This window comes from Doryrhamphus excisus, linkage group LG4 (assembly GCF_037039965.1).
Source record: "Doryrhamphus excisus strain RoL-2023G ecotype Guam linkage group LG4, RoL_Dexc_Guam_v1.1, whole genome shotgun sequence".
In the NCBI taxonomy this organism is placed as follows: Eukaryota; Metazoa; Chordata; class Actinopteri; order Syngnathiformes; family Syngnathidae; genus Doryrhamphus; species Doryrhamphus excisus.
This window is the reverse complement of record NC_136360.1, coordinates 7,767,014-7,786,644: the sequence shown is the minus strand read 5'-3', so window position 1 is coordinate 7,786,644 and position 19,631 is coordinate 7,767,014. Positions and strand designations below refer to the sequence as shown.

At 41.9% G+C, this 19,631-nt stretch overlaps 1 protein-coding gene across 8 annotated transcripts in view; it reads left to right on the top strand.

The window, feature by feature from the left end:
• Positions 1-5,866: 5,866 nt before the first annotated feature.
• Positions 5,867-19,631, top strand: part of celf5a (cugbp, Elav-like family member 5a) — a 219,618-nt gene continuing 205,853 nt past the window's right edge. For 7 of the 8 annotated variants that reach the window (XM_058073577.2, XM_058073570.2, XM_058073572.2 and 4 more), the window contains exon 1: positions 5,867-6,333. In XM_058073577.2, coding sequence (XP_057929560.2) covers positions 5,967-6,333 — 367 coding nt within the window. In that variant the 5' untranslated portion in view covers positions 5,867-5,966. The remainder of the gene's footprint in view (positions 6,334-19,631) is intronic. The other variant, XM_058073574.2, reaches the window with a different exon arrangement.

Below are 19,631 nucleotides of genomic sequence, written 5' to 3'. Positions count from 1 at the left end.
TCACATGAATGAATACTGAAGTATTGAAAGACTGGGACCATACACACACTGTATTTGTATGGTTCCAGTGTGCAGTATGGCAGACTATTACTTTTACTTACCGATATTTTGTTGTTGTTGTGACTTGAGTAAGGTCTTCAGGTTGTGTGTGTTTTGTGTAAAAATAACTCAAATACTAATATCTCAGCACAGCTGCGACATCCCTCCTAAAAGGAACCCTGCTGGTGGTAGAAGACAATTAGGTAGGTCGGCCAGCCCTGCCAACAAGGTGCCCCTTATCCATTTTTCAGGGAGTTGGCAACAATAGCGCCAACGAGTGAAGGTGCTGCCAACAGAGAAGCAGTGGACACTGGCAAGGAGTCGTCACAGCAATAATGCATTCTGGAACTTGTGCTAGTGGTGTGTAGTCAGGGCCAGGAAAGCCTTCTCTGCTGACCTAAACACTATCAGTTGCACTGACCTACATTTACTTCTTGGATTCAAGTCATTATTCCATGAAATTGTACTAATTTATTGCCAACAGTGCATTATATTCATTTTGTGGCATGTCTCTTGGCTGCACTGCTTCCAGTATGCTATGTATGTGTATGTTAGATTTCTTTTCTCAGATGTGTTGCCATGTCAGTCTAATCTGCCCACGGCATTAAGAATCAGTGTTTTTTGGTTGATGTTTGTGGAAGCTTAAAATTTGCTTAAAATTCAATTCGGAGTGAATGGATGGGACATGAATGAGACAATATTTTTTGTTTTTCGTTTTTACTGTACTGACCCTATCGTGTCTGCTGAGAAAAATGACAGCAGGTTAACTGATGCGTTACATTAACGCCCAGTTTGGACTCTTAGGAAAAACAATCAGACTGCACTTCCGGAATAACAAACAAAAAACAGACTGTGTACATATATTTATACTGTTTATTCTGTATATTTTGTATTTTTCATTCTTTTTTAATAGATGTGTCTGCACCTACTTCACCAAAACAATTTCCTAGTATGTGTTTGATCATACCTGGCAATAAACCCTTTTTTGATTCTGATTTCTGATTTCTGAAGGCCCGGGTACTATATGCACGGTGCACCACTGATTAGAAGTATGTAGACGTCCCCCAGTTAAGACATAAAAACATGTTTAAAAAGTCTAGGTGCACCCACAAGTCCAATAACAAAAAGTGCCTTCAGGCTAATTGGACAAGAAAGGTCAGCTGACCCACCCAGCAGAGAAAAGAATCAAGATGCAAGATGAATGTACCCCAAAAACAGCACTGTAAGGGTTATTAGTTCATTAACTTCTCAATTTCACAATTGAATCATTGCTTCTTATATATAGAATACCTACTGCAACTACATAAATACCAAGTTTAGTAAGAATCTTGAGGTTCACCAATGCACTCTGCTTAACACGTTACAGAACATGCTCCTTCAGCTGTAAGGCAATGTCGAATAAAATTAGGGTGCAATGTGATGATGGCTTATCACACCAGAGAGACACCTTTATGGACCACTGACTTAAAATGCTGATGAGATGCGAGACAAGCCAGATGAAGGCGCACATTTTACTTCCAGGCCTTTGGCTATCTGGGAGGACAGTAGTACAAAACTTTTCTACCACTCATGCAGAACTTATGTGTCATGACCATTATAGCAGGTGGTCTTGGTGAGAAGAAAAAAAGTTGGATTCTGAGAGAAAATGAGAGGAATCTGCAAAAAAAGTGTTTTGTTGATGAAATGAGTAGTCTTTATTCATGACGGCATAATTTCCATATTATCATGTTGGCCACACATTCAGGAGATGGGGAGGATCTGTGTTTGATTCTCTGCTTGGACATCTGTGTGGAGTTTGCATGTTCTCCCTGTGTGTGCGACTAGTCCAGTGTGTACCCTGCCTCTCGCCCAAAGACCGCTGGGATAGGCTTGTTAGGATAAGCGGCATAGAATATGGATGGATGGATGAACTGCACTTTTTAAAAATTTTGCCCATCATTCACTATCCTAACGTATATTTCTTTCCATTTTCTGTACATCGTAATGCAAGAAAACAAGTTAATATGAGATCGCTAACAATGCAAGTCATCAGGACACAGCTATTTTGACACTTAATCTCTAACAGGCGGCATACCGATATGAGAGCATATATTGTAAGTAACTGTTTTATGTGTTTCACTATAGCCTGATCCGCCTAGCACACAGTAACATTATTCTCTGCGGGGGGAGGAGGTGTCTTACTCCTCCAATCAATGATTGTCTATGAATACAATGCACCTCGGATAAGATGTTCCAGTAATGTTTAAATGATCAAAATACGGCAAAATACTGTAAGTATTACATGATATAAGTTATTTTAGAGGGCTTCACAGTCGAAATAGGTGTGTCCCAATGATGTACATTGTTAGATAGCTCATATTAACTCCTTTTCTGGCCTTATAGTGCACAGAAAAAAGACTGAATATGTGTTCATGTTTCACAAGGATTGTGAATGAAAAAACTGCAGTTCCCTTTTAAAGTACTGACAATGTTATAATTTTTGTACTATGATATCTGGGATGTAATACCTCTTCTTTTACTTGCAATTTTTCTATATCTTTTATAACTGGTAATACATCATTCTTTCATTGTTTTTGTAAATTGTAATTACAGTATATTTTTCATTAAAAATACTGATTGTCATGATCCTGCTTTGTCACAGCTGTCTCTCTACCACCTCTCTTTTTACAGTGCAGGTGTTGGAATTCCAGGGACGGAGACACTTTTGTACACCTGTAATCACTCTGCCATTAGTCCTCTACTGTACCCTGACTCAATAGGAATCATTCATTAATGTACATTAATATATTTTGGAAAAGAATATGATGCTGCGAAAGTTGAAGTGCGATGTAGCAGATGGACAACTGTGTTGTTGTTTTTTGTTTGGTCCTTGGACGTCTGTTTGCTAGTTGTTAATCTATTTTAGTGCGGGTTGGCCTTGTGTTTATCCATTGTATTTTGTTTGCTACTTTGTTTTAGTGTCTTTCGTCAACCTTTTTGTGACCTATAATATCCATATTTTATCCATATTTTTGCTATATACATTTTGTGAACTACATTTTCGCTGTTTTTGTGACACACACACACACACACACAATACTATATATAGATTTTGCACCTCATCAGTCACTCATTATGGCATGCAGTATCTGCAGTATCTGTAGGAGTAGTCGCTAATATATAGTACACTTAAATAAATGAGGCAGCTTGTCTCAGTGTCTGCATATCAACAAGTACACTCGCCCACAATGTAAAATGACCTCCCTCAGGACCATGAAGACTTCACAAGCTTAAGAGATCGACACAAGCTGCCTTTCCACTCGGCAGTCCAGTCTGGTTAACAAGCCAGCGGACTAAAACGACAGCCAGTGAGATTGTATGTAACTTTTTAGTTGGCTCTAATAGTGTGACCTTTATTGATTTCTTGTCTCCGCCTTGGGCCCGGTGAAACACTAATGACATTGGTCAATAAAAACCATGAAGTGGAAGTTCTCTCTCGCCTGTGTGCTGACCACGTCCCTAAAAATAGCCAGAGAGACAGCTCAGGGCTCTTATTCAATTGGAGGGGCTTCAGCTTTGTTGTGGTCAGATGTAAGCATGGCCAACATGCTGAGACATCCGCTTAGTGCTGATTTTACTTTCAGCCCATTCCGAAGGGCCTGACACATTCAAGAAAGTACTCTGCCTCTTTTAATCAATACATTTAAAGCACAGCGGACCAGGGGCAAAATAAAGCTGTAAGTTGGGCCAGTAAATTGTTTAGTTTCTGCATACCAGCCCGAGAGTGTGCTGCTAAAAAACAAACAATGTCTGCCATTTTTTGCACATGAATGTAAATAACATTTGTGGTGCCCCACATAGGTTGTGGTTAAACTGTTGTGGTGACCTTCCATAGATGAAGCAGAGTCTGACGACACATACTCGGACAGTTCCATCACTGTGGCTGAGGTACCAGGGGTGGTCAAAATGCTCCTCAGTGGCAGAGCTCCGGGGGTGGCCGAGTTTCACCCGGAATTCCGCAAGGCTCTTGATGTTGAGGGACTATCTTGGCTGACACGTCTCTTCAACATTGCCTGGAACAGTACCTTTGCATACTGGGGTCGTGGTCCCCGTCTTTAAGAAGAGTGATCGGTGGGTATGTCCCAACTATAGGGGGATCACACTGCTCACCCTCCCTGAAAAAGTCTATTCCACGGTGCTGGAGAAAAGGATACGACCGTTGGATGAACCTCTTCTACAAGAGGTCCAATGTGGTTTTCATCCCGGTCGCGGAACACTGGACCAGCTCCACACCCTCACGAGGGTACAGGAGGGTGTAGAGTTTTCCCAACTGCCTGGAAAAGGCATTTGACCGTGTCACTCGGTTCGCATTGTCAGCCATAAGTCATACCTGTTTCCGGTGAATGTTGGCCTCCACCAAGGCTGCCCTTTGTCACTGATTGTGGTCATAGTTTTCATCAACAGGATTGCTAGGCGCAGTCCTGTTCAATCCAGTTCCGGGGCCTTAGGATCTCATCTCTGTGGTCCGGATGGTCTCTTTCTTTCTGGGATGAGACTCCTCCAAGTCCGAGGCCATGGTTGTCAGTTGGAAATGGTTGGAGTGCTCCCTCCAGGTTGGGAATGAGGTCCTGCCCCCAGGCGGAGCAGTTCAAGTATCTCGGTGTCTTGTTCCCAAGTGAGGGAAGGTTGGAGTATGAGGTCGACAGACGGATCAGCGCAGCTTCTGGAGTAATACTGGACCGTCGTGGTGAAAAGAGCGCTGATTTACCAGTCGGTGTATGTCCCCACGTCACCTATGGTCATGAGCTTTGGGTTGTGACCGAAAGAACGGCATCACGGATACAAGCGGCTGAAATGAGTTTCCTTCTTAGGGTGGCTGGACTCACCCTCACTCGCCCAGAGATAGGGTGAGGAGCTCAGTCATCCAGGAGGGGCTCAGAGTAGAGTCGCTTCTCCTTCACATCGAGAGAAGCCTGTTGAGGTGGCTCGAGCATCTCGTCCAGATACCTACCGGACGGCTTCCTGGTGAGGTATTCTGGGCATGCCCAGCTGGGAGAAGGCCTGAAGTCAGACCTAGGAAATGCCGGCGGGATTATGTCTCACAGTTGTCCTTGGACCGCCTTGGTGTCCTCGTGGTGGAGTTAGAGGAGCTGACCAGGCAAGTCAGGGTTCCCTACTGAGACTGCTGCTCCCACGACCCGGACTCTGAGTGTGGTTCATGGCCGGTGAGGCACTACTGGACTTCCATGCAGATTACAGTGGTTTCTGTCATTTTTACAGTTCTGTATGCTCTACCTTTACTCCTTCTCAAATAGTGAGGCAAAACCAGTATTTGGGCTGTGTGTGTATGTGTGTGGGGTGGAGGTTGGGGATCAGGAGGGACTATTCAAAAATCTAAAAAAATTGTATGTTCCCATTTGCATGTCAAATCAATCAGTATAATATTTTTGCAACAATTTATTGCAAGATATTGGTGAAATTTTCATGGGAGAATTCTTGGACGTTGTGTAACAATGGCCGACCACCAAAACCACATTTTCTTTTCCCCCTCCTCACCATACCAAATTGAAATTGGGTAGTTTTTCTTTGTAGTTGACACCTGAGATTCTAACAATATTGGCCCGAATATGTTCAAATAAACCATTTTTTTAAGTTGCTGCATTTCACATTTTACACAAAACTAATCTGTCTTAAAGTGTAGTAATAAAAATGACCACTCGGTGTCGCTCACTAGCGTCTAATATCGCGTGCATGCTCAATGGTGATCCACCGTTCTGCTCCTCACAGCCTCGTTCTATGCTGTGTGTGTGTGTGTGTGTGTGTGCGTACGTGTGTGCGCGTTTGTGTCGGCTAGAAAGTCAGCCTGGTTTCCAGCTGAGTGCTTGCTCTCTCTCACACAGTGTGTGTATGTGTGTTGTCATTATTATCCACTCTGCTCCCAGCTCAGAATGGCCAGATTCACTCAGACTGAAACAAGAAGGCAGCAGCAGCATCCTCCTCCTCAGCAGCAGCATCCTGCTCCTCCACACTATTCCAGCCTCCTTTTCAGCGGACACAGTCAAGCTTCACTGCTCCTGATCCCGCACCAGCAGCACCAGTACCCGCCGATCACGCTGCCCAAACCCATGAACGGCTCGGAACCCATTTCACTTCATCCGGAGAGCGGCGCCATGAAGGACCAGGATGCCATTAAGCTGTTTATCGGGCAGATTCCGCGCAACTTGGAGGAGAAGGACCTGAAGCCTCTCTTTGAACAGTTTGGGAAGATCCACGAACTGACGGTGCTCAAGGACCGCTACACCGGTATGCACAAAGGTACCGTGGCGACCCTCCAACTCCATTAATTGCCTTTTTTTTAAACAACCACATCACTTTATCACTTTTGCTTATGAATAAGGATCATTTAAGCCATGATGATGCGCATTACGCATGCTCTGTTTGTGCAATTACGCGCCGGTTCCTCCCGCATTTGGTGATCATTTTAGCCTTAAGCAAGTGTTATTTTATTGCTTCACCCCTTCTAAGTGGGGCAGAGGCGCTTGGAATGGATACATTTTTAAAGAGCCAGTGCCATCTTTTCATCTTTTATTCATCCATATGCTTCCCTCAACATCAGCCGGATATACAGTACAGTGCTATAGGCGCTAAGGCGACCAAAACCAGTTCAAAGCCTCGCTGACCCACCAGAGGAGTATAGTAGTAGCAGCAGCAGAAGAAGAAGGCTCCCCAAAGTATATGACAACATGACGGATGTCTCCACGGAGAGTGGAACGCCCCCCACCCCCACCCCCCACCAGCTTCTCACCCAGTAGGAGGCAGTGGGTGTAAATCCACGCTGCTCACTGTTCACACTTGACAACTTCCACCTTCCGTAATGAAGTTGGTTACCATGGATAGGCCTCAGCGCGTAAATCACCAAAGGGGGGAAATTCATTTCTTAAAATGACTTCACCCTTTGCAGTCCATCACAGAGTTCTCCATCCACCACCCACCCCCCCATCACCATCATCACCACCATCATCATCAGCTCTTTGATGATTTGCACTTCCCTGAAGCTAACGTTGCAAATGTTCTCCCCCAAATTAAGATGCATTGATGATGGTGGTGGAGTTTCTTGGTTTCCACAGTAACCGATATTTAATCTAGTCAGAAAAAGACATTTCTGTTATTTTTTATGTAAATGAAAAGTAAATATGTCTATGTTTTGTTGGTTTTTGGATACCCCATCAAAATGTGAACAAACATGCTTTTCATTTAATTTAGTGATTTATGACAAAGTAGTTTTTCAAACATTTCCAGGAAAAAAAACTTTGGAAGAAGGTGTTCAGTTGGGTTTTGGTCTGAAGGATACATACTTGCTCCATACTCCATACTCTTCACCTTCAGCTTCCTCAGCAAGGCACTTGTAATCTTGAAGGTGTGTTTGGGCTCCTTATCGTGATAGTTCGAAAACCTCCTTGCAGTCCATGACTCATGCTGTGCTTCACAATTTCACAGTACATGTTGAAATTCATGTTTCCTCTCAATGAAGTCCAGCTCCCCAGTACAGGCAGCACTCATGCAGCTCATGCTGCTACTGACTTGCATTGCCAACTATTCAGACAATAATGGCAGACAATAATAATAATTTTCAGTTGATATTAATTGACACAAAGTGCACAGGGACTACTTTAAAGTGTATCCAAGTTTACTTTCTATATAGTTGTCCGTAGAAAAAATTACATTTTGAGTTTTACAGCTTTGACTGTGAGTCCACTGTGGTAAAAACAAATCTAAAAAACAAAGAAAAAGCAAAGCTTGAGAACGGCATCTAGAAGTCTCATGATATTCTTAGATGACATGAGCTTCTAATTCTATATTTGCTATTCCAGACATGAACAGGGCAAGACTTTTTATTTATTCATTCATTGGTGTGTGATTGCGCGCTGGAGTGTGTGCAAACACATGTGAACGTGTCATTGCCCTGTGTTGCGTAATGATTGCAGCATTTACTGTGGAGTGATTGTGGCTCCATCACCAGCGGGTTTAGCTTGCAGAGGAAGTAGCTTTGATATTCTAATTGCACCTTAAATAAACAAATTGTAATATTGTAAAGTATTCATTGTCAGTTTTGATTAATATAAAATAGCTATTGAGAAAAACTATTTGGATTAAGACATAGTCTTTATGTAACCCTTAACAAAATGTAGACTCATTTATTTTTTTTGTATGAAATATATATATATATATATATATATATATATATATATATATATTTAAATTAAACAAAGGTATTGGACTGAACAAAATAAAAAAATATATATTCATATAACTCTTAAAAAAATCAGACAATGGCAGTGTAAATTTGTGTACATTTTTATTAATATGAAAAGTAATTTAAAATCCTTTATATCCCTTTTCAAAAGTGTTGCCAGTATAGACTTATTACTATTATTTTTAATTTTTTAATTTATTATTTTTTTGGTACAAAACAATTGCTAAAATTAATTGGACTAAAACAATACATATCACTTTATCTCAAAAAAACATTTCATAAAAGGGAATCTATATATTTTTTTATACTGCATATTCCCTTGTTATGCCCCTTTAAAAATGAGATGACATTTGTTTATATTTATTTTATCACAGTTTCACATGTTTATAATATTGATCTATTCATCGAAAAGTTTTTGTTTGTAAATTGTAGGTACATCCGGTAATGGCTCTTATCTCATACTACTAAATTTGCTGTATAGTAATCTCTTGTTTATTATGATTAATTGGTTACAGATCCAACCGTGATAAGCACATTTCCACAAAGTTGGATTCCTGATTTATAAATGGAAGATAGTCATATTTAAGGTATAGAAAACCTGTTTGCAAGCTTCTACATATTGCTTTTATGATTTATTAGAGCCCTCTAATAATCATTTACACTCATATTACCCAACATATCAGATAAAATTAGCAGATAAAAAGAAATAATTAAAACTTGTGCTTGTTTGTGGCTCAGTAAATGTGTTCCGGATGTGTGGAGGACAGGAAGTGACGTCGGGGGTTCAGAATTGAGTTTTAGCTTGGCATTGGTTATGGTCGTAACAGTATCCCGTGTCACTATTATTATTTTTATTATATGGGTATTATTATTGTGCTTGTTGCGAGATAATTAAAAGCTGCAATAAAAGTCTGTTGTTCCAGTGTGGTGCATGGCTCACCAAACATTACAGTAATATGACACCTAGTGTCACGTCTTGGCTTCGGCATTGCGACACGACCCCAAGATGCAGAGAGCAGGAGATCCAAGTGCAGATCAAAAGTCAATTTAATATATACTGATATGGTATACAGCAGCAGGATACGAGCAAAGACGGTTGGAGTAGCGTGGAGAGCTACAACAAACAATGCAGCAACCAACTAGGGAGCACGCACCTGAACTAAATAGGAGGGGAACACAATTAGCAACAGGTGCGAGTGATAAGGGAACAGCAAAGCCGGCAGACAAAACAGGAAACGCTACCAAAACAAGAGCATGAAACAGGAACCAAGGCATACAAGTATAAACTGTCACACAGGCGAGCTTGCGGATCGTGACACCTAGTGAACAATACTTATATTTTAGTTGAACTTTTTATGCTTGAAAATGCTTAATTGACGTAAAATGGTCTTAAAGATGCATAAAAAACCTCTATATAGACTATATTCAACCATAAAATAGCATGATTTATTAATTTATTATTGAAAACGGTGATAGGGTGAGGCTGTGGAATTTGAACCACAATCTGTACTTGTATGTGAAAAACGTCTTTCATATCAAAGGAGGGACTTTCCCTTCTTGTTGCTAAAGTTACATCTAATTAGGTTTGCACAGAAGCACTTCAGCCCCTTAGCAATCCTCCAATTAGTGATGTGATTAACGATACATAATCAATCTGCTATGTCACTGTCCATCTCTGACATTGTGGTTTTTGTACAGTAAATTATGTTATTAATCAAAATGGATTATGAGGTATGGATCCTGATGGAAATATGAGTTATGCCCCTCACAAGGACACACACACAAACACACAATTCATCAGCAGCTTTTCATTGCAATTTACTCCATCGCGTCCTTTGTCTGTTATTTCTTTGCGTGTGTTTTGCCTGTGGTAATCCGCGAGGGAGAACATGGAATTAGTTTGTAAAGCGCGATAATAATGCATGGCCATAATAAGTTGACTCAAGAGGATTAGCAAATGTGCATTGTCTGAAGCGGTGCGTCCCTTGGGTGATCAGCTGGTTGCCTTCCCTAAACAGTGGCTGCCTCTGCCAATTAAAAATTCCGTCTAGTCTGCCTCCTCCTCCTTCTCCAATGATTAATTCTGCCCACGACATCTGAGGGTTGCCAATTATTGTTGCCCAATTGGTATTAATAGGTAAAGGCTTTCCTCATGTACAATACATTACAGGCAGAAAACTTCTCCCTTCGGCTTTAATTAGAAAAAAGTTTTTTTTTCCACGGAATGCAGATCTCACACAGTGGATGGAGTTTAATAGTTCCATTGGGATAAACAGACAGGCGTAGTGAGACAGACAGATACTGTAGTTAGGCGAGGTTGCAGACAGACAGGAAATATGGGAATTAGACAGCCATCAAGGATAGGTAGAGAGATTGGCAAGCAGATGCAGCTAGTTGGGCAGCAATAATAGACGGGCAGGATGATAGATAGGCACAGACAGGTACAACCGGTAGGCTGTTGATGGCGGTGCCACAGACAGGTATAAAAACAGACAAACAGGACACCAGGCAGACAGGTGTTAGAGTAGACAGACAGACAGCTGTCAGTCAGACACACAGTCATGGCCAACATACAGGCCAAGCAAGGTGATGTATGCATCAGTATGAAGGCAGCATAGTTTTAATGCATTAGGAAAACTCAGCATCGATATTGCCTTCGACTGCAGCCAAGCAGGAGCATATTAAATCATAGAATAAGCTAATCAAATATTTATTCAACTTTTGACTTTTTTTCTTCCTCCTTCTCAGCTAGCAGGATACAGTATATTGGTACCGTGGTTCTCCCACATAACAATGAAAGATATGAAGATTGAGATGCATGCATGTAGCATGACATGCCATCTTGTGTAAAGTCATTTATCTTGGTTTGTCAGCACCTTTGAGTCTCTTTTCAGTGATGTAATGAACATCATCGCCTTATTGCTTGTGTCTTATGGCAAATGTCAAAAGAGCACAGCACACACCTCTGACATATGTGATGATATTGCACATACAAAGGCTTGGCTGGGATGATGATGGACAGTTCCATGATTCCCAGTTAAATATGTATGTAAAATTTTGTCTGGTAACACTGGATGATGGTCAAGCTGTTTGTAAAAGTCCATATTGTGCAGTTTGTGGTTGTGATGTCCTTGGTGTGTCTTTTTGACTTCCTGTTCCTTACTTTTTCTGCTGTGTGTAGCAGCGCAGCCCTCTGAATCAGTATCAGAAATACTTTATCAGTCCCCAGGGGAGGAAATTGCCCTAAATTATGTGTATGCCTTTTTTTCTTTTCATTTGGGCAAATGAATGTGCCTGGTAAATTCTGCCTGGCAACAAGCGGCCTTATACTGTATTCAAAGCAGAAAACAGAATGAGATTAGTTGTGTGGATCAACGCCTTCTAGCTGGTTAGTTAAAGGGGACCTATTATGATCATTTTTGGACCTTTGTATTGAGTTGTGGACTCCGACAGAGCAGCTACACACGATAACCCACACAGAAAGCTTTCTAGATCTTCCAGAATCTGCACCTATGCAGGCTCTATTTCCTTGGATTCCCTAAACGGTATGTTTTACTTCATTCCACCCATGGCCCATCTCCACCTCCACTTCCAACTCCGACTTCCCATTATGCATGACATCTTTTTATCTATCATCAGATGTGATGGGACAGTTAATACAAAATGCACATGCTGGTTCAGACGGTTACATTAAATAGTGGTTACTGTGATTGTTTATTGCATTGAAATGTGTCGGACACAAAAACCTGCCTGTGAGGTTTTGGTGACCTGTGTTCACTGTGCGCCTGCCGGGTGCGCATCACCTGCGCCGAAAATAGACCAGGTTGGAGCTGGCGAGCTTTCAGCTGACTGTTTTGTCATGGTATTGTCACTGTGTCAAGCTGAGAATGTGGACACCACCACCCCCCTCCCCAGTGCGCCACCACGCTCATCTCGGCGCAGCCCAGTCTACCAGGTTATCAAATTGGCTGTGCACAGTGGTGCGCTGGACGAAATTACCACTGCAAGGGGTGTGCCACGAAAATAGACCCCATGTAGACTTGATAGGCACTTTTCAATCTGTGATATTTTTGGAATGTGTGGGTAAACCCGCAGTACCCGGAGAAAACCCTAGGCAGATAGACCATTCACTCCACACAGAGATGGAGAATCGAACCCAGGTCTTCTCGATCTCCTGATGTGTGGCCTACATACTAACCACTCGTTCACCATGTGCGCCACCAGTTCTATGTATATATTGATCGTTGTTTTAATCCTGGATATTGGGGGTGGAGACAGAAAAACCTGGTCATGGTTTTATTGAGTGGGCTCTGAGATTAACTGTAATTTAATTCTGTAAAAAGACTTGCAGTGGAAGTCATTATTGATGTGCCGTTTACACAATATACACATATTTTGACTCCCTTGTCAGGAGTGCGTCGTATAGATTCCTTTTTTTTCCTTTGTTTAGAGCTTTGTTGCTCTAATTGATTCCCTACACTATAAGATGTAACTCATTTCAAAAACAGACTTTCAAAATAATGTCTTTAAATAACACATATAAGTAAAAGTGAATTAAATTTTAGCCTTTAGCCTTAATCAAAAGATGTGTGTGTAATTGTTCAGTCAGGCATGTGTGAAGGCTGCCAGTTATAAATAGAGACTGTGTGGTATTTCCGAAAATAGGTTAAGCTGCCATTGCTGCGCTGCTGGCATGACATCACTGAGTACTCCCCCCCATCCCATTTTCCCCCAAAACACTGCACTATGTATACATCCTAATCTGACAATACAGTATGCATTTTTAGATGATTTTGAAATATGTTCCTCTTTTAAGCATGAGTCATCAAGACCATTTGTGCTAATAATAATAAGAGCGCAAAAAGATATGAGATAATAAAGCAAATATGACCTAAAACAAAAAATGCACGGTGTAACAATAAAGTGTGACTTTTTTAGTGTGTCTTTTTTGGCTCACCTTCCTCAAACGATGTTCCTCCTTCCATCTGAGCGATTGTCGTCCGTTTGAAGCGTCGTCTTTGAAAAGGTAGCTTTCAATTTGTGGTATCAAAGCCACTGAGCACCTGATCCCTTTGTTAGCAGACAGTTTGACGCCTGCCGGTCAACCACGATTGTGTCTTTGCTCTGATCAATCGATCTTCCTCAGAGGTTTAAACGGCCTAAAAGAAGGTGAGCATTGACAGGAGTGTCACGTCTAATATGTCTACTGTAGAACGGAATACACTCTTATCTTTGGAGCCTGTGCTCACATTGCTGTTTGTTGTTGGCTTGCAGGAAAAAAAAAGATTTACATGAAATGTTGTGAAGTGAGCATTTTTATTTTTTACCTCAATTCTCATTAAATAATATCTAATGACAAAATTCACAAGTTATGGCTATATTTGCTCTTTTAACAAAACCAGTTCCAGCTTGTTTTTTCATGCATGTTTATGTATGTAAGCCCTCTCACCCTCCTCTGGTTCGTGTTGACACACGCCACCACACATTTTGACCATCATGTGTTTTTAACAGGAAAAAATGGCGAGAAGAAAATGATGGCTCCTGTTGTTCAAATCAAGTGTTTATTTATATATAGTAAGCGTATTTCCGCAAAGTAGGATTCCTTTTTTATAAATTGAACATTTTTATTTGTAGGGCATAGAAAGCCTGTTTATGTTCTTTTGTAGTGTTTTTTTTTAAACATTAGAGCCCTCCTAGACATGAAATAACACCCTATTCTGTCCATTAAAAGGGGGACCTATTATGCTTTTTCCACTTTTCTGACCTATAAATGTAGTTAAAATGTATTCTCGTCTTAAACGATGCCAACGTTACAGACAATGAGGTTTGTGCAATTGGAAGTGAGCCCTGAATGACGTTTGGGATGGCTCAAAAACGCTCGGTTTTAGAAGGCGTGGTAAAACTGCCCCTTTGTGATGTCACAGAGGGGCTGACTTCCTTATCCATATAAGGAACTCATGGCTGTACGTCAGATAAGCCCTCTGCACTCCCCCAAGCTCTGCTCCTCTGTTAACGTGGCTAACAATGGCTCAAGCACCCAGTATTGCATGAGGAATATAGTTGTTCCTCCTGCCACTTATTAATGATAACCGCCACCTTGCGTAATAAAAATAAACACAACCACTTGAAATAATCCACTTAGTCAACTCCTCAACCCAACTTCAATGCAATCGTTCCTCCCACTAGTTGCTAATGAGAACCAGAAATAATTGCTCACTCACAGGTGCCCAATCTCAATGTGATTGTTCCTCCCACCAGTTATTAAGGTAATAGTCACACAATGGAAATAAACAAAATCATTCTACATAATCCACAAAATCAAGGGGTTTGCAGTAATATAGTGTCAAATCTCAAAGGTAAAGTTTAAGCATAAAGAAAATGTATGATTTTGTGGTATCTTCTTGCATCTTTTCCCAAAAGATGCCGTTTTTCGGCATTTCCCCTGCAAAGGTTGGCGGGTGGTACGGAGTATTGATTTTTGTGGAAAAAAAAAATCCTGGAAGAGCTTACTCGTTTGTAGGGAGGGAGTGACATGTCGGGGCTGTAGAGACGGGACTTGGCAGGTTCACTCTCTTTGGCCTCCCAGAAGTAAAACAGCAGGAGGCGCTAAGTGGCAACCTCCACATTATTTACAGCTCTGTGAAAGTCCATCCATTAACTGTGTCAATTAGCTCCCTCATCGGGGGATGCTGGCCATGAGATGTATTTATAGAGCTGGCACTGACTTTAATAGAAGAAGCAGGATAGAGTACTCGGAAAGTCGACAACAAATAAAGAGCAAAGATTGGCCAATGTGCTCTCAGGGCTACAGTCACGTATTGAAAAGATTTTGGCCGACTTGACGACGGATGACCACTTGCAATCTGTCATGTCATCTCTCAAAGAGGCAGCAATCCCCCTGGATAACTTTATTAGGAGCCAGTTGGAAATGGAATCCAGCCGTGCCATAATGTTGTTATCCCCGCAGTGTATATAGTCTTAAGTATTGGGAAAATTACTCCCTGCCTCACTGTGTCAGTGCATCCTTCTTTTTTATGATGGCTTCTTTACCCCAATATTGATCCTTCTCGGACCGCAGAGCATCTCAAAAAAGAATTTATTGCCTTTGTCAGCCTTATTACGCCGCGCACGCCTCACCCTAACACATGTACGGCATGTAAGTACACGACATGGCGCTCCTTTGGGATGCGCCGCCTATGGATCTGCTTGACTGCTACTGGGAGGCAAGTGTAGTCTGTGTGTGAGTGAGTAGCAACAAATCAATGGTTCAGGTCTTTTCTCTCAGGGGTCAGAGAGGATACCAGGGGAGGGTCTCTCGACTATTGCTGCATTCAAGCCTGCTTGGAGGTCAGAACCACTGTAATGCCTCATGTAGTGGCTTAGTGAAAACTAATTATATATAAGACGTTATTTTGTTCAACTTTAATAACAATTTAGAATCAATGAGAAAGTGGAAATGGAAATTGTGGCGCTCTTTGACCACATTATCTTTTTTTAACAAGTATATTACACAACAGGGCGGCACGGCGGCCTAGTGGTTAGCGCGCAGACCTCACAGCTAGGAGACCAGGGTTAAATTCCCACCCTCGGCCATCTCTGTGTGGAGTTTGCATGTTCTCCCCGTGCATGCGTGGGTTTTCTCCGGTTTCCTCCCACATTCCAAAAACATGCTAGGTTAATTGGCCACTCCAAATTGTCCATAGGTATGAATGTGAGTGTGAATGGTTGTTTGTCTATATGTGCCCTGTGATTGGCTGGCGACCAGTCCAGGGTGTACCCCGCCTCTCGCCCGAAGACAGTTGGGATAGGCTCCAGCACCCCCCGCGACCCTCGTGAGGAAAAGCGGTAGAAAATGAATGAATGAATATTACACAACACAGCAGCAACAGAACCAATATTGTGTTAGCGGTAAGACACTCAACCAGCGTTAATACTAATGAAGACCTCACTGTAAACAACAGTACCACGTACCAAGTATAACACGCCTGAACTTTACATCAACAGTTAAGTAGTGCAACCAACATTTTAAAGAGCATATAGAGGTAAAAAAAAAAGTGCTGGATTCTGACTCACAATGTACCAAACGCACCTACTGCCATCTTGTGGTTGGTATCTTGAGGTTGATGGTTTACATTGTGGTAGTGAAGAATGCGGTGACCAACGGGCTATTAAATGTCATGTGTTTCGGCGTGACACTGTACGTAATAAAACAAAACAAAAAACAAATACAGTATCATAGTGTGTCTCTGTATTCGTACACCCTTGATGGATGCCTGTGCTGCTTTTTTTGCGTTCGGTCATGCATGTTCATTAATTCCAACCATAGCTCAAGGTGAGGGGTGACAGGGAGGGGTCAGTGAAAGGAGAAATGGGGGAGGACGTTGGAGCCTGAAGCTTGAAAGATGAGTGGGCTACAGTGATTTACGACACCCTGATGGAAGGATGTAGCGGGCTTTGAGATCAGGCGATGGTGACTGAGCTGTGCTGACCCCTCCTTCAGCCCCCTTTTAAGGTGGCTGTCTGACTTCATTAAGGTTTACAGGTTACGCAAGGCTACAGCTTACATTATAACACTCATTACAAGGCCATTAGGCCCAGGCAGAGAAAATATTGTTGTCAGAACAATGAGTGAGAGCATTTCGGTGGGCGGGGAAGGAGCGTGCTCTTCTTCTTTTATTACACTCCTACCTTACTCTTTTTGGGACCGTGATCAGTTCGGGAATCGTTATTTTTCCAAGGTAAGGGAGTGATTATAGGAGTTAAAAGCTTCTCAGAGACCACTGTGATTACGCCCCTCATGGTCAATCTGTGCCTCTGAGCCTCCCTCTTGCTTCCCCTCCAGCCAATGATTCAGGACATAATCGCATTCTTTCAGTGCTGATGATGCATGCCTGGGCTTCCTTTGCCGCTACGCTACACTACACTACACTGCACTACACTATCCATCTATCTATCTAACAACTCTTGCGTTTTCTTTTCAAATATTTATGTAAATGTAGCCGGTCTGTGCTGACACTGGCTAAAAATAAGCTCTGCGTTGTGTCCTTTGGTTGTGAATGACGAGGTGGAAAGGCTGCAATTCTCTCGCCAACCAGAAGGGGCGTTTATTTTCTGTGCACAACATATAAAATGTGCAGCAACGTCAATACTTTGTCATGCAAACGTCTCCTACAAAAAGAAAACCACATGAAAAAAACGAACTCCTAAAAACTAGCTTAACTAATAGCAGTAACTTTTATGAATTTTCTTTAAATGCTGCACATTATAAAAAAAAACACATACTGGGATGAAATGCCTAATATAGTCATACTTAATGCAGTCAACCATTCTTGCCACCGACTAACATACCGCCTCATCAAAAGGCGGAGCGCGCCAGAATGGCAGGAAGTGACATCACAACGATGTCAAAGAAAAAGAAAGTGCAAATAGAGAAGTGCAAATAAAATAACTGACTATAAAAAATGCATATTGCGACAAATACATACATGAAATGAATTATTGGTGAAATTCAATTAACTAAATTAACACATCGGTCATATAAATACTCTATATACTAGCTATCACATAACGTAAATATTAATATTTGTCGATTTAATGAGATTATAAATATATTTACTATATGATTCCAATGTTTTCAACAAGCCGTCTGAGTGCACACTGAGTTGGCTTTGCTACTTTCAGTTGGTCAGCATGTCACCAATAATATAATGATGCAGAAACATGTCTTACGCACCATGACATGCAGTACCGCTGTAACCTGAAGGAGTGGGGGCGCGCCTGAGCTGGAAGGTACAATCACTAACGTCCTTCCACGTGCTTGTCTGCTACGACTAACTAGCAGCGAACAAAACGCATTCAATGTATGCATGGAGGACTATATACCCAAACTCGCCAGAAGGTGGTCAAACTTTGAGACAACAAAGGACCAGAACTTTTCCTGGCGAAGGAAAGGCTGCATGCACTTTACACACAAATAAAAGGTAAGAACACAAATGCTTTCAGTTAAAAAAAATACATTGCACTGCATATGTTTTAGTACGCCTCTCAATGCCTGAGACCACCTGACAGTCAGGTGAACTTGCACTGTGATGTGGATGACACTCTGTGGCTAGATAGACAGCAGGAGAGGGCGGTGAAAATGGTACAATTTTCTTGGCAGTATGACTGCAGTGTGTGATGTCAAATCTCAGTTGCTACTGTTACAGTAAAATAAAAAAAAATATTTTTTTCAGTTTTATAAACAAGAGAGAGAGAGAGAGAGAGAGACATGCCTTTATTAGTCCCATAAGGGGAAATAATTTTTTCTTACATAGACAAAAAAAACAACTTCACTTAGACTACTGATGGTTCTCATTAGCTGAGAGTGGTGGACATGGTGATATTTCAATGGTCCTCTGTCATTGGGACAAAACATGGTAACTGGGCATGTTCCAATCAGGGTTTTATGCTGCATATACCGAACCTGTTTAACCGTGAATGAAATCGGCCAATACCGATTATGTGTAATTATTTAAATACTGGCTACATTAGTGGTGGCCAAGGTTTTTTCTTGTGAGAGCTACTTTTACAAAATGAAAACGACCAAGAGGTACTCATTTTGTAACATTTATTTTCATATCTTATTTCAAGCCAAACAAAGTTTATATGCTTGTTTTACCAGAACATGAATAAAATGCTGGTATCCACAACTCCCGTTTTGTATTTCACAATATATTTATTTCTAGTCTTCTCACATTATTAACTGAAAACCTGAATGAAAAGCACGTTTGCCCGCCTCTGCTGGGCCCCTCCCGCTGCATCCGTTGCCTTCTGAACTGCAGATGCAGCCGACTCTCTCTTCTGTGCCCTCGGCATCCTGGAAAGGAGACCAAATGCTGGCACTCGTCTGTCAGCATGGCGCACACGCTCACTCGTCATGGTCCACGTGAGGTGTGCCGGTTATTGGACAGCCACACTGAGGAAGTGCTGAGACTGACGTGCACCCACCACTTGTGGGAAGTGGTTGCAGAGGGCACGCATGTCACATGTCACGTCATCCGTAGCCCGACGCAGCCTCGCACACAGCGGAAGTTCCTCCTGCACTAAAAGTGCTACATAGTGTCTCCATGCTCCCAAATCCATACTGAGGCGGTACCCAAATTTTGCCCACACTTTGCCCACACATCGCAAGCCTTGAAACGTCACCACATCCTGCCTAGTGCTTGCCCTTATGCCATGTGTATGCGGAAAACAGGGTTCATGCTGTGCATTGGTTTCAAAACCTTGACACACTTTTCCTATAGAACAACAGCATGAACGGCGTGAGCCCTTTTGTCAGTCATACAGTGTCTTTGTCACAAAGTGCAGGAGAGCATAGACA